This window comes from Pangasianodon hypophthalmus, chromosome 26 (assembly GCF_027358585.1).
Source record: "Pangasianodon hypophthalmus isolate fPanHyp1 chromosome 26, fPanHyp1.pri, whole genome shotgun sequence".
Taxonomy (NCBI): Eukaryota; Metazoa; Chordata; class Actinopteri; order Siluriformes; family Pangasiidae; genus Pangasianodon; species Pangasianodon hypophthalmus.
The window spans coordinates 19553597-19565965 of record NC_069735.1 but is presented as its reverse complement, the minus strand read 5'-3'; the positions used below and the strand labels follow the sequence as shown (position 1 = coordinate 19565965).

Below are 12369 nucleotides of genomic sequence, written 5' to 3'. Positions count from 1 at the left end.
ACTGAACACAAGCTCTAACATCAGATTAAACGACAAGGTTCCATCTTTATTCGGTATCTAAACGCCACTTTTTGGCTTGTCTCTTGTGACCTGCAGTAGGATCATCCCTGGAGAGATTCCAGCAGTAATATTCCGTAATATTCCATTTCCCTTCGTATCTTTTCTCCGTGCCTGCGACATCCTGGTGGAATCTCTCCCCATGCTCATCACTCACTGCCCCACAGCTCAAAGGGAAACAGTCTAAATGCGAGTGTAATTTTCAGTGACATTTTCCACAAAGTTACGAGGCGTCATGATCATCAGACATCCCCCTCCCTTATAGGCAAATATACTCGCCTGTGTATAGATGATTATAAATCTTTATCGTCAAATAGCCAAGCAGCACCTTTATCACCTGTTTTCTAATTCATCTAATCAAAATATCTAAGAATAAGCACATTTTATCTCGATAATTTCCCAAAATTTGTAGACCAGGGAAATTCTCCTAAAATCTGAACAGTGTTTTTAAGGACGCAAAGTGGAGGAAGTTTAGACCTCCATACTCCATACTGTTCATAAAAACAGACTTTAATATTATTCTATGTCCTGCTAAAAGTTCATGTTTCTCTGCTTCCTAACATGGAGGAGGACATGAAGGAAGGAAGCAAAGAGACACGAATAAGGAAAGGAAACAGTCTAGAATTCATCAGGAGTTAGTATTCCTGCTAGAATGTCGGCCTTTTTAATGTGTTCTGATTTGATCTAATGTGCCAGACCTTCTCCTGATGAGGTGAAGAACCGTGTATTTCTACAGAAAGAGGTTTGACGGACACGGCACATGACCAACCACAGAGCGTTCCTTCAGTGAACACACTAGTTCATCTCCTTTATTCAACACTCACTGCTTCAAACGCTTTAATAACTTACAGAATAAATCACAGGAGTCCATATTAAAAGGGTTTTTTTGGAGTGACACACGCATAAAATATTTAATAATAAAAACTGTAAAACCAAATCGTTTTGTTAATGAACACAGTCGTAAACACAGTGTGCTGTGAGATTTTATTCCAACAAATTTTTACACAAGATTCAAACAAAGTCCTCTGTTCTGCCGAGCACTTTATACTAATCATATCTACATAAACGACATCATTATAAGTTAATTAATTAAAGCAGGTTCGTTTAGAGAAATTAGGTTATAAAACATTTAAACACAGCACTGAGCTGCTCTGACTCTCACAAACATCAATAAAAGTCTTACACAATAAAGTTCAGACTTACTGTAGTGATGAAATATGACAGAATATCAGTGACAATTTAATAAAATAACAGCTACAGCTTCAAAATATTCTGTCTATTAATCTTTGTCTTTAAATAATGAAACTGATAAAAATTTAAAAATTATATTTAAAAAAGTGTGTTAAATGTTGTTTAACAGCGTGAATTGTTTCAGTTCACTTCCCCTAACGATGGCCACTCAGACGAGGGGAAGTGAGCGAGGGAGCGACGGAAACAGCATTAAACCACTCTGTATTATTATTATTATTATTATTATTATTATTATTATTATTATTATTATTATTATTATTATTCTCAGCTATTAATTAATGTGTGTAATAAATGTTTGTGTGAGTCTCTGTTCATTAATAAATTACACTCAGAAATAAAAATATTAAAAAATATTAAATATTAAAGCCTTTAAAGGCAGACATGTTGAGTTTGACTGAAACATTGAACGCTCAACTGAACCAAACTTTTTTGATTAAATTCTACGTGTGTGTGTGTGTGTGTGTGTGTGTGTGTTGCTAACAGTAATCACTATTATTAGCAGCACTAATGTAAACAGTATTAACTCTAATAACTGCATTAAATTGACCAGCGCTACTTGTTACGCACGACAATCCGGCAACGCTAACGCTGCTAACATCACATAATATCACAGAGTCAGCTGTAACATCAAATTATTGAGTGATATGATCTGTTAGCCATCTTATGCTAACAGCAGTGCTAACGTCACTATTACTAACTTAATGCTAACTGCAGCAGTAGTCAGCGATGTCCAGTGCTAACCAGCTAATGCTAACAGTGCTATCCCCACTATTACTCCACCAGTGTAGCAAGCTAATAGCAAGAATGCTATCGTCTAAACTAATAATTGATATTCTGCAGTTGATACTAACAGTGCTAATTCAGTAATAGCTTGTGTTAATGCTAACTAAAACACCTCAATCAGTGCTATCCAGTGCTAATCGGTTGATGCTAACAGTTCTAACTATATATTAATCAATGTTATTCAGTATTTATTAACAATGTTAACTCCACTATTAATAAGTGAAAAACAGTGTTAACTGGCTAATGCTTTCAGCGCTAGCTCCTTATTCAGTGATATATTGGTGTTGGTAATGTTAGCATAAGTAACGCCTCTAGTGACAGCCCTCTAATGCTAATACTGCTATTGATTAATGATATGCAGTGTTAACAACTTAATGTTACTGATGCTAGGTTCACCTTTAATCAGCAATATCCAGTGTTAGTTCATGTTAACAATGCTAACACCACTATACTTTACCAGTTGATGCTAACACTGCTGTAACTAGCAAGTTGGAGTTTAGTGTTAGCATGAGCAGTACAGTGGAGTTTAGCATTAGCTTCAGGAATAAGGAAGTGTTCACTTGGTGTTAGTTAGGTGCTATTTGCTGGTGTCTCATCTCCGCTAGCACTGGTTTCGCTCTTCAGACGCAGGCCCGGTGCTGCCCCGGTGGGTGGAGCAGAGGTCAGAGCTCCGTCACTGATGGAGGCAGGTGAGGTGTTTTCTGTGCCTCCCTGCTCCTCGTGAACACGCATGTGCTTGGTCAGGTGGTCTGAGCGCATGAAGACGCGTGGACAAACGCTGCAGCTGAAGCGTTTGGCGCCGGTGTGCGTCTGCAGGTGGCGCTGCAGCTCGTCAGAGCGCGTGAAGCGTTTCCCACAGAACAGCCAGTTGCAGACGAAGGGCCGGTCGCCGCTGTGCCAGCGTAGGTGAGCTTTCAGGTGCGATGTTTTCACGTAAGCCTTCCCGCAGCCCGGGATGTGGCAGTTGTGCAGGTGTTTGCGCTTGTTGACATCATCGCTGTCATTGTTGGCTCCTAGCGACTCTGCGCTCAGGCAGTTTGGGCAGCGACAGGCTGTCTGACCTGGAGCTCTGGTTCCAGACCGGCGCTGCGATTTGGGCCGAGCCGAACCACTCACTCCCTCCTGCGACTCCTCCATGGAAAAGGAGGTGGCGTGATGTGGAGTATGCAGCATGTCCGGTGCCAGAGGCTCCATTTTGAAGCCATCAGGGGAGTAAAGTGGGCCAGCGTGGGGTGAGGACGGCAGGCAACACATCTGAGCCTCGGGGTTGTAGGTGCTGACAGCTGGCTGCAGGCCCATGGACCCGCCCTGAGCCATGGCCCCGCCCCCGACCCCAAGCGCTGGTGACCCCTGCAGGTCCATCCAACCTCCTGCAGCTCCACCATGCAGATCCCACCAACCAGACATGCCCACCTCCTCCGGGCCTCCAGGGGGCGCCGCACGCAGCCACGGCTCATACGGGTGTGCCATGGAGAGTGGGTGTGTGTGTGTGTGTTTTTCTGTGAGTGAGGTGTTTTTGGGTGTTTATTTGAGCTTGGCAGACTGTTGTTCAGCACATTGCAGGCACTCTCGTCTGGATGTATTCGAATAAAGGAGATCTGTAGAGGGAAAAAAAGCTCATTAAATAACACGACAGTAGGTTCTCAAGCAGCTGAGTAAACAGTGTAAGACTGCACCACTTAGGGTAGTTTGTCTGTTTGTTAGTGTGTTTGCGGTAGGTGTGCTACTCCTGCAGTTACGGTAGTTTGTCTGTTCGTTAGTGTGTTTGCGGTAGGTGTGCTACTCCTGCAGTTACGGTAGTGTGTGTGTTCGTTAGTGTGTTTGCGGTAGGTGTGCTACTCCTGCAGTTACGGTAGTTTGTGTGTTCGTTAGTGTGTTTGCGGTAGGTGTGCTACTCCTGCAGTTACGGTAGTTTGTCTGTTCGTTAGTGTGTTTGCGGTAGGTGTGCTACTCCTGCAGTTACGGTAGTTTGTCTGTTCGTTAGTGTGTTTGCGGTAGGTGTGCTACTCCTGCAGTTACGGTAGTTTGTTTGTTAGTGTGTTTGCGGTAGGTGTGCTACTCCTGCAGTTATGGTAGTTTGTTCCTTAGTGTGTTTGCGGTAGGTGTGCTACTCCTGCAGTTACGGTAGTGTGTGTGTTCGTTAGTGTGTTTACGGTAGGTGTGCTACTCCTGCTGTTACGGTAGTGTGTGTGTTCGTTAGTGTGTTTGCGGTAGGTGTGCTACTCCTGCAGTTACGGTAGTGTGTGTTCCTTAGTGTGTTTACGGTAGGTGTGCTACTCCTGCAGTTACGGTAGTTTGTTCCTTAGTGTGTTTACGGTAGGTGTGTTACTCCTGCAGTTATGGTAGTTTGTTTGTTAGTGTGTTTACGGTAGGTGTGCTACTCCTGCAGTTACGGTAGTTTGTTCGTTAGTGTGTTTACGGTAGGTGTGCTACTCCTGCAGTTACTGTAGTTTGTTCGTTAGTGTGTTTGCGGTAGGTGTGCTACTCCTGCTGTTACGGTAGTTTGTTCGTTAGTGTGTTTGCGGTAGGTGTGCTACTCCTGCAGTTACTGTAGTTTGTTCGTTAGTGTGTTTGCGGTAGGTGTGCTACTCCTGCTGTTACGGTAGTTTGTTCGTTAGTGTGTTTACGGTAGGTGTGCTACTCCTGCAGTTACGGTAGTTTGTTCGTTAGTGTGTTTGCGGTAGGTGTGCTACTCCTGCAGTTACGGTAGTTTGTTCGTTAGTGTGTTTGCTGTGGATGTGTTACTCCTGCAGTTACGGTAGTTTGTTTGTTAGTGTGTTTGCTGTGGATGTGCTACTCCTGCAGTTGTAACTTTATACTATGAAGCTACGAGTGACATATTATGGAAAATATCACTGAATCACTGTTTCCATGTTTACATGCGCAAGCACACTTCCTCTCTGTATCTCTCTCACACACACACTCACACTTGCTGACAGCAGTGTCTTACTCTGAAAGCTTTGCCATAGTGCTGATGGCTTTGACTCCCCCTCCCCACCAACACACACACACACACACACACACACACACATAGTGAGGAAAGACATAAAAACGTGTCTGAACATGGCACACACACACACAAACATACATCTAAACTGCCAGGTACTTCCCACAAGCTGGAGGAAGAGCTGTATTTAAAGGGAGTGTGTGTGTGTGTGTGTGTGTGTTTATGAATGAATTGCCATAATAATCTTCTGTATATAAAAACAAGCAAATATTTTTATAGTATGTTCAACATTTATGAATGTAAATTTGTGTGCTTGTGTGTGTGTGTGTGTGTGTGACAGAGAGAGAGAGGGAGTATTTATTGCAGGTAGGTGGATTCCAGCTGTGAAGACCTGCTGACAGCTGTAGCCCCGCCCATCAGGAAGAGAGAGAGAGAGAGAGAGAGAGAGAGAGAGAGACTGTGTGTGTGTGTGTGTGTGTCTGTGTGTGTGTGTGTGTGTGTGTGTGTGTGTGTGTGTCTGTGTGTGTGTGTGTGATTTATAAAGCAAACAGGTTTAACTGTCTGCCAGACAGACGTACAAATGAAGCCTGGCAACATGCCACTACCTCACACACACACACACACACACACACACAGTACATTCTGTCACTGCTCAAATCATATACACATACACACACAACACATTCATGTTTCCTGTGAGACTGTGTGTGTGTGTGTGTGTGTGTGTGTGTGTGTGTGGTGTGGGAAGAGGGGGTTGATTTAGAGCATGGGAATTAGGGATCACTCGCAACACAAACGTAGCCACTTAATCCGTTTAAGACAGAACACCACAGGAGATCCTGTACGCACAGGAACACACACACACAGCCAACACTGTGTGTGTGTGTGTGTGTGTGTGTGTGTGTGTGAGTAATTTAGGTGTATGGACTCAGTAAGAGCCATAAACAGAGGGGAGACTTAGTGGGGCCAGTGCTGTGTGTGTGTGTGTGTGTGTGTGTGTGTGTTGGCCTCAGTGGACTGAAGCGCACTTTGCCTTCTTCTCCACACATCCAGCATTTTTATAAACATATAAAAACTCTGGGTTCTTTTGTCTTCACCATCCTGTAATATTTGAGAATTTCCAAACGAGCAAATTAATCAACGACCCACAAATCTCTGAACATTCTAGAACCCAATGTATGTTCCGGAATGTTCCAGAACCCAGCAGGCGTCACAGAGGTTTTATAAAACAGAATGGAATAGAATTGCGCCTCTAAACTCCATGTTTCAGTGGTTAGTGGTTTCTCGAGACCCTGAGCTCCGTAACTCCACACTCCATCACGTCTGATCACACACACTTACGGTTTCACAGGAAGCGGAGATTTGCTTGTCGTTTTGTATAAATGTAGACATTTACTTCAGTTTGGGTGGCTTTATGTCCGTGTCATCGATATACACTACACAGCCAAAAGTATGTGCACCCCTGACCATCGCACTGATATGTGCTTGTTGAACGTCTCACTCCAGATTTATTCCCCGTGTGTTTGCTGTTATAATGAGCTCCACTCTTCTGGGAAGCTTTCCACTAGATGTTGGAGCGTGGCTGTGGGGATTTGTGTTCATTCAGCTACAAGAGCATTAGTGAGGTCAGGCGCTGATGTTGGGATGTTGAGGAGGTCTGGGGTTCAGTCGGTGTTCCAGTTCATCCCAAAGGTGTTCAGTGGGGTTGAGGTCAGGGCTCTGTGCAGGACACTCGAGTTCTTCCACTCCAACCTTCACACACCATGTCTTCATGGAGGTGGCTTTGTGCACAGGGGCATTGTCATGCTGGAACAGGTTTGAGTCTCTTAGTTCCAGTGAAGGGAAACTGTAAAGCTACAGCACACAGAGACGTTCTATACAACTGTGTGTAATAGTTTGGGGAAGAACCACATATGGGTGTGATGGTCAGGGGTGCACATACTCTTGGCCATATAGTGTATAGGTATAGCTTAAATTAATATACAGGTGGTGTATTTACCTGAGAGCAAAACATAACCTAACTTCCTCTGAATGATAAAGCCTTCAGAACATAAAGCCTTCACTGGTATGGTTTTAATATATCACATTAACATTAAGAAATGGAGCAACACATGACTATTCAGTTCACGTTCTGTCAAAATATAATAAACTAAAAAAAATCACACACGCTGAGTTACACACTGCTGGGAGTGGGGTTTAAAGTGGATCTTATAGGCTTAAACTGCCAGAAAAATCAGCCACAAGAGTTGTTTATTTATTGTTGCTTATTTAGGGGCTAATTGGTGCAGATCCTAAGACAGCTATGGAAACGGCTAAACAACGCACAAATACAGTCATGCACCATGATCGGTTTAACTTTATTTCCTAAACATTATGCTAAACCAAACTCTCCACTTAACAACCACAGCAACATGTATAAAATACCGCTCATACCAAAAGGTGGAATATAATTAGCATGTGTAGCATTTACAAAATTTTAATAACTTTTTTCTTATTGTAGTTAGTGGTCTACGGATTAAACTTGAAACAGAAACAAAATCAGTTATCATTAAAAATGCTGAAATTTGATATTATTATATAAAGATAATAGCCAACAGACAATATATGCAGATGTTCAGTGATATATATACAATATATATTTTATGGCCAAAAGTATGTGGACACCTGAGCATCACACCTGTATGAGCTTCAGGGACTTCTCCTTCCAAAACCACGGGCACTGATATGGAGTTGTTCCCCTTTGCAGCTATAGCAGCCTCTTCTGGGAAGCTTTCCACTAGATGTTGGAGCGTGGCTGGAGTCTCCAGTTCCAGTTCATCCCAAAGGTGTTCAGTGGGGTTGAGGTCAGGGCTCTGTGCAGGACACTCGAGTTCTTCCACTCCAACCTTCACACACCATGTCTTCATGGAGCTCGCTTTGTGCACAGGGGCATTGTCATGCTGGAACAGTAAAGGTGGCATCCTATGACAGTGCCACCTACTGAGATCTTCAGTACGACCCATTCTACTGCCAGTGTGTGTCTATGGAGACTGCGTGGCTTCGTGCACCTGTTAACACTGGAGCACCTGAACTCGATCATTAAGAGGGGTGTCCACATACTTTCGGCCATATAGTACATACAGTAGACAATATTTACAGATATACGCAGTCTGACACACGGACAGCTATAAAGCCTGTACCTCAGATTATTTCACTGTACTCAGGGTGTCCATGGACATCGCTCTGGCCCTGTGTGTGTGTGTGTGTGTGTGTGTGTGTGTGTGTCTGCGTCCGTGTGTGTGCTCATGCGTCTGTTCGTATGTGTGTGTGTGTGTGAGAGAGTGGGTGGATGTGTGTGTGTGTGTGTGTGTGTGTGTGTGTGTGTCTGCGTCCGTGTGTGTGCTCATGCGTGTGTTCGTATGTGTGTGTTTGTGTGTGTGTGTGAGAGAGTGGGTGGATGTGTGTATGTGTGTGTTCATGTGTGCCTGCGTATGTGTGTGGGTGTGTGTTTGTGTGTGTGTATGTGATAGAGTGGGTGGATGTGTGTCTGTGTGCGCCTGTGTACGTGTGTGTGCTCATGCGTGTGTTCGTATGTGTGTGTCTGTTCATGTGTGCCTGCGTATGTGTGTGTGTGTGGGTGAATGTGTGCGTGTGTGTGTGTGTGTGTGTGTCTGTTCATGTGTGCCTGCGTATGTGTGTGTGTGTGGGTGAATGTGTGCGTGTGTGTGTGTGTGTGTGTGTGTTCATGTGTGCCTGCGTATGTGTGTGTATGTGTGTGTTTCAGTGAGACACTATGATTACTCCTCAACTCTAAAGCCTCTTCCCCTGCACAGTAACCGTATAACATATTACACTGACAAAAGATGAAACACTAAGAGTTTACTAACAAAATATATTTTATAATTCTGTGTAACATTGATCTCTTACACTTCTTCACGTTTCTTAACACTGAGGCTTATTACGTAATAACAACATACTAATAAACACTAATATTCTTTAATAACCACCTCGAACCTGTTTAATCTGATTCAGCTAATATAAGATTGTGGACAGAAAGTGTGGAGTTTGTCGGCGTTAAAACATTGTGAATTCTGTGCTTTTGTTAAAATGCGTTAAAGTGTGTAACTTGTCAAAACACACAGGAGGAATGTCATAAAATAAACGCTGAAAATATCTGAAAACACTGTTCTAAGTGTCGCTGTGAGCGCCATGAACCAGCCGCATTCCTAAATTGTGTATGTTATTGTATTACTGTGTTCTTTTCTATAAATCTTATAAACTGCTTCTTTTAATTCTTATCAATGCTCAAACATCTGAGTTCATTATTTTAATGTTAAAACAAGAGTGAGACGTTATCAGAAACAGGAAGTGAATGCCAGTGCAGTGTGTATGTGTGTGTTGTTCTTCATATAAGTTTTTAAACACCTCTAACACGACACATTACACTGTGGCTGTGTGTTTTGGTTAAACAGATATAAAGTTATTCTGACGTGATTCTGTCCAGCATGATGCGTTCCAAACGTGATACAAAAAACCCGATTTATTTCCCAAACACTGTCTTTAAAAACAAATAGAACAAAACCCACAATTTAATAAATATAATTAATTATCTAACCTAATATCAGCATATGCCTCAGGCTGAGGTGAATTCATTTTGCTCTCGTTTCTATACGCTGTGATAAATGTCATCACGGAGCAGTGTGGCGGAGATCACGAGCCCGATGGCGACGGTGGTGAGAAGAAAAGCTCCCTCATCACGCCGTTGGTTTAGACCAGTTTCAGCTGGCAGACGTTAGATCATCAGAATTTACCAAAGCCCTGGACCAGTACAGACCAGTGAGGGAACGACGAAGCAGGAGAATTCACACCCAGATTTGCACAGCATTAAAATTAGGATAGACATCCAGGTAATCTCATCAAATAAAACACAAGTGAACTTCTGAAGTTCTGTGTTAGAAGGAAAATCAGTGAAGTGACATGTGCAAGTCAGGCAGATAAATAAGGGGAAAAAACAGCGCACACACACACACACACACACCTGTATATATACATATATATATATATATATATATATATATATATATATATATATATATATATATATATATATATACACACACACACACACACACAGTGTAGAAGGAAACATGATGGTGAGCCACTTTTTCACCCTTTAAACAAGCAGAAGTGTGGAATCCGCTTTAAAAGTTACACCTTTTGTGTCAGACTAAATGTCTGTCTTTATCTGTGGGAGATTATTTGATTAGTTTAATTATTTTATTTAACACTGATTGACTTTACTACTGAAATCAGACGACATGCGCGCGCACACGCTTTTTTTCCTCCCTAAACTCTTTTTAATTGTTAAAAAAAAAAAAAAAGAAGTAAAAGTTAAAGTTTTTGTTGTTACCTGTGTGACGGTGAGAAGCTTCACCTGGCTGCTTCCTCTGCACGCACGCGCCTCTGGAGCCTCTCCGCCGCACCGCACCGCACCGCACCGCACCGCACCAGACCGGATCGGATGTGCGCGCGCGGATGCACTTTATGACGTGTTGTTCCCGGAGCCACACCTTTCCAGCGCGCGACGCTTTGAAGCTGCGAGCGGAAGGGTTCGTGTTTATTCGGGTTTGTTGGTTCAGTTAATTACAATTGAATTCAGATGGATTCGTTTTGAGATTTAATCATCATTCCTCCAGCGCGCTTCCTCGCTGCCCTCACCCTGTCCCATCATTTATCCTGAAGGTGGAACATACTGACCATACACGCTTTCTCCGTTTACTCTTACTCTCTATGTGCTTGGCTTATTTACTCTCCTGGGCAAGAAGAAGTTCCTTCTGCACACAGGACATTTTATATTACATTTAATTTAAACATATTCATTTAAAATTTAACAGCTGAGGACAGAGAGAAAGCAGCTCCACATCCTGCAGGACTTCATGATCTGTGTGTCCCATATCATACACTGAAACCTGCATTACTGTTGATTAGTTTTCTATAACAGCAGCTCGGACAGTAGCGCAGGTTTATATTAATGCTCTCGCTCTAATACGTTATCGTTTCCATAGTAACAGCTCATTCACAGGGACGTGTACAGCAGACGCTCCACACACGCGGATTAAAAACGTGTAATTGTTGATATGGTGAAGTTTTCTGTAAAGAGATGTTTATTTATGGAAGGAGTCTCCAGTGTCAGCGCTTTGTAACAGTCAGAGGTAAAGCTGTAACTGTAAGTTTTCCGACGTCTTCAGGACAGAGGAGTTTACGCTTCTTTGCGGTTTCTCACTAACATGCGGAACAAGCTGCGATTATTTTTTGTCTTATTAAGTTGAAGAGAGAGAATAAAGAGACGCTGGTGAGGGAACGAGTGTTTATAGCTGCTATAACGTAAGTGAAAACAGGAACTAACTGTTTCACCGTCATCCCACGACACTGTATGTAACTATAAAAGTTACGTACAAATTACAGAAGGGATGAAAAGTGTGACGTGTCAATCTTTAATATGATAAATTGTAATTGTTGATAAATTGCTGTGGCGTAAGAGGAATAAAACACATTTGGGGACGTGCTGTTAGAGGAAAATAATTCAGGATGGTAACAGTAACCATTATCACACCACCTTCTCACTCAGTATTTACTGTAAAACACACACACACACACACACACACACACACAGAGTGTTTATTACCTATTTATACTATTACAGTAATGTCATTATGTGTTTGCGCATTCTGTACTCTATATAATCAGGATGTAACACCACATTTAAAAACCTTGGAGCTGTTGCCGAGCTCACAGCTGTGTAACACAGTGTGTGTGAGTGTGTGTGTGTGTGTGAGTGTGTGTGAGTGTGTGTGTGTGTGTGTGAAAGAAAGAGAGAGAGAGAGAGAGAGAAAGGCAGTCTGATATCTTCTGTGTCACCATGTCAGTTAGAAGAGGAGCCATGACAGCTGATCTCTGAGTGCAGGTGAAGAACCAGAGTAGAGCGAGAACCCAAACCCTGAGGGAGAACCAGAGTAGAGCGAGAACCCAAACCCTGAGGGAGAACCAGAGTAGAGTGAGAACCCAAACCCTGAGAGAGAACCAGAGTAGAGTGAGAACCCAAACCCTGAGAGAGAACCAGAGTAGAGCGAGAACTGAACCCTGAGGGAGAACCAGAGTAGAGTGAGAACCCAAACCCTGAGAGAGAACCAGAGTAGAGCGAGAACTGAACCCTGAGGGAGAACCAGAGTAGAGCGAGAACTGAACCCTGAGGGAGAACCAGAGTAGAGCGAGAACCCAAACCCTGAGGGAGAACCAGAGTAGAGTGAGAACCCAAACCCTGAGGGAGAACCAGAGTAGAGCGAGAACCCAAA

General features: G+C 43.0%; 1 protein-coding gene across 1 annotated transcript; it reads right to left on the bottom strand.

Moving 5' to 3' along the window:
- Window positions 1–480: 480 nt before the first annotated feature.
- On the bottom strand, window positions 481–10557 carry sp6 (Sp6 transcription factor). The gene is made up of 2 exons (XM_026911214.3): window positions 10428–10557; window positions 481–3689 (listed from the first exon to the last, which is right to left on the bottom strand). Exon 2 carries the CDS (start codon window positions 3559–3561, stop codon window positions 2662–2664), a length of 900 nt encoding a protein of 299 aa, XP_026767015.1. The 5' UTR covers window positions 3562–3689; window positions 10428–10557; the 3' UTR covers window positions 481–2661.
- Between the last annotated feature and the right edge of the window lie 1812 nt (window positions 10558–12369).

Excerpts from the sequence above, each read along its gene's own strand:
- sp6 (XM_026911214.3), bottom strand. The coding sequence starts at position 3,561 with ATGGCACACCCGTATGAGCCGTGGCTGCGTGCGGCGCCCCCTGGAGGC.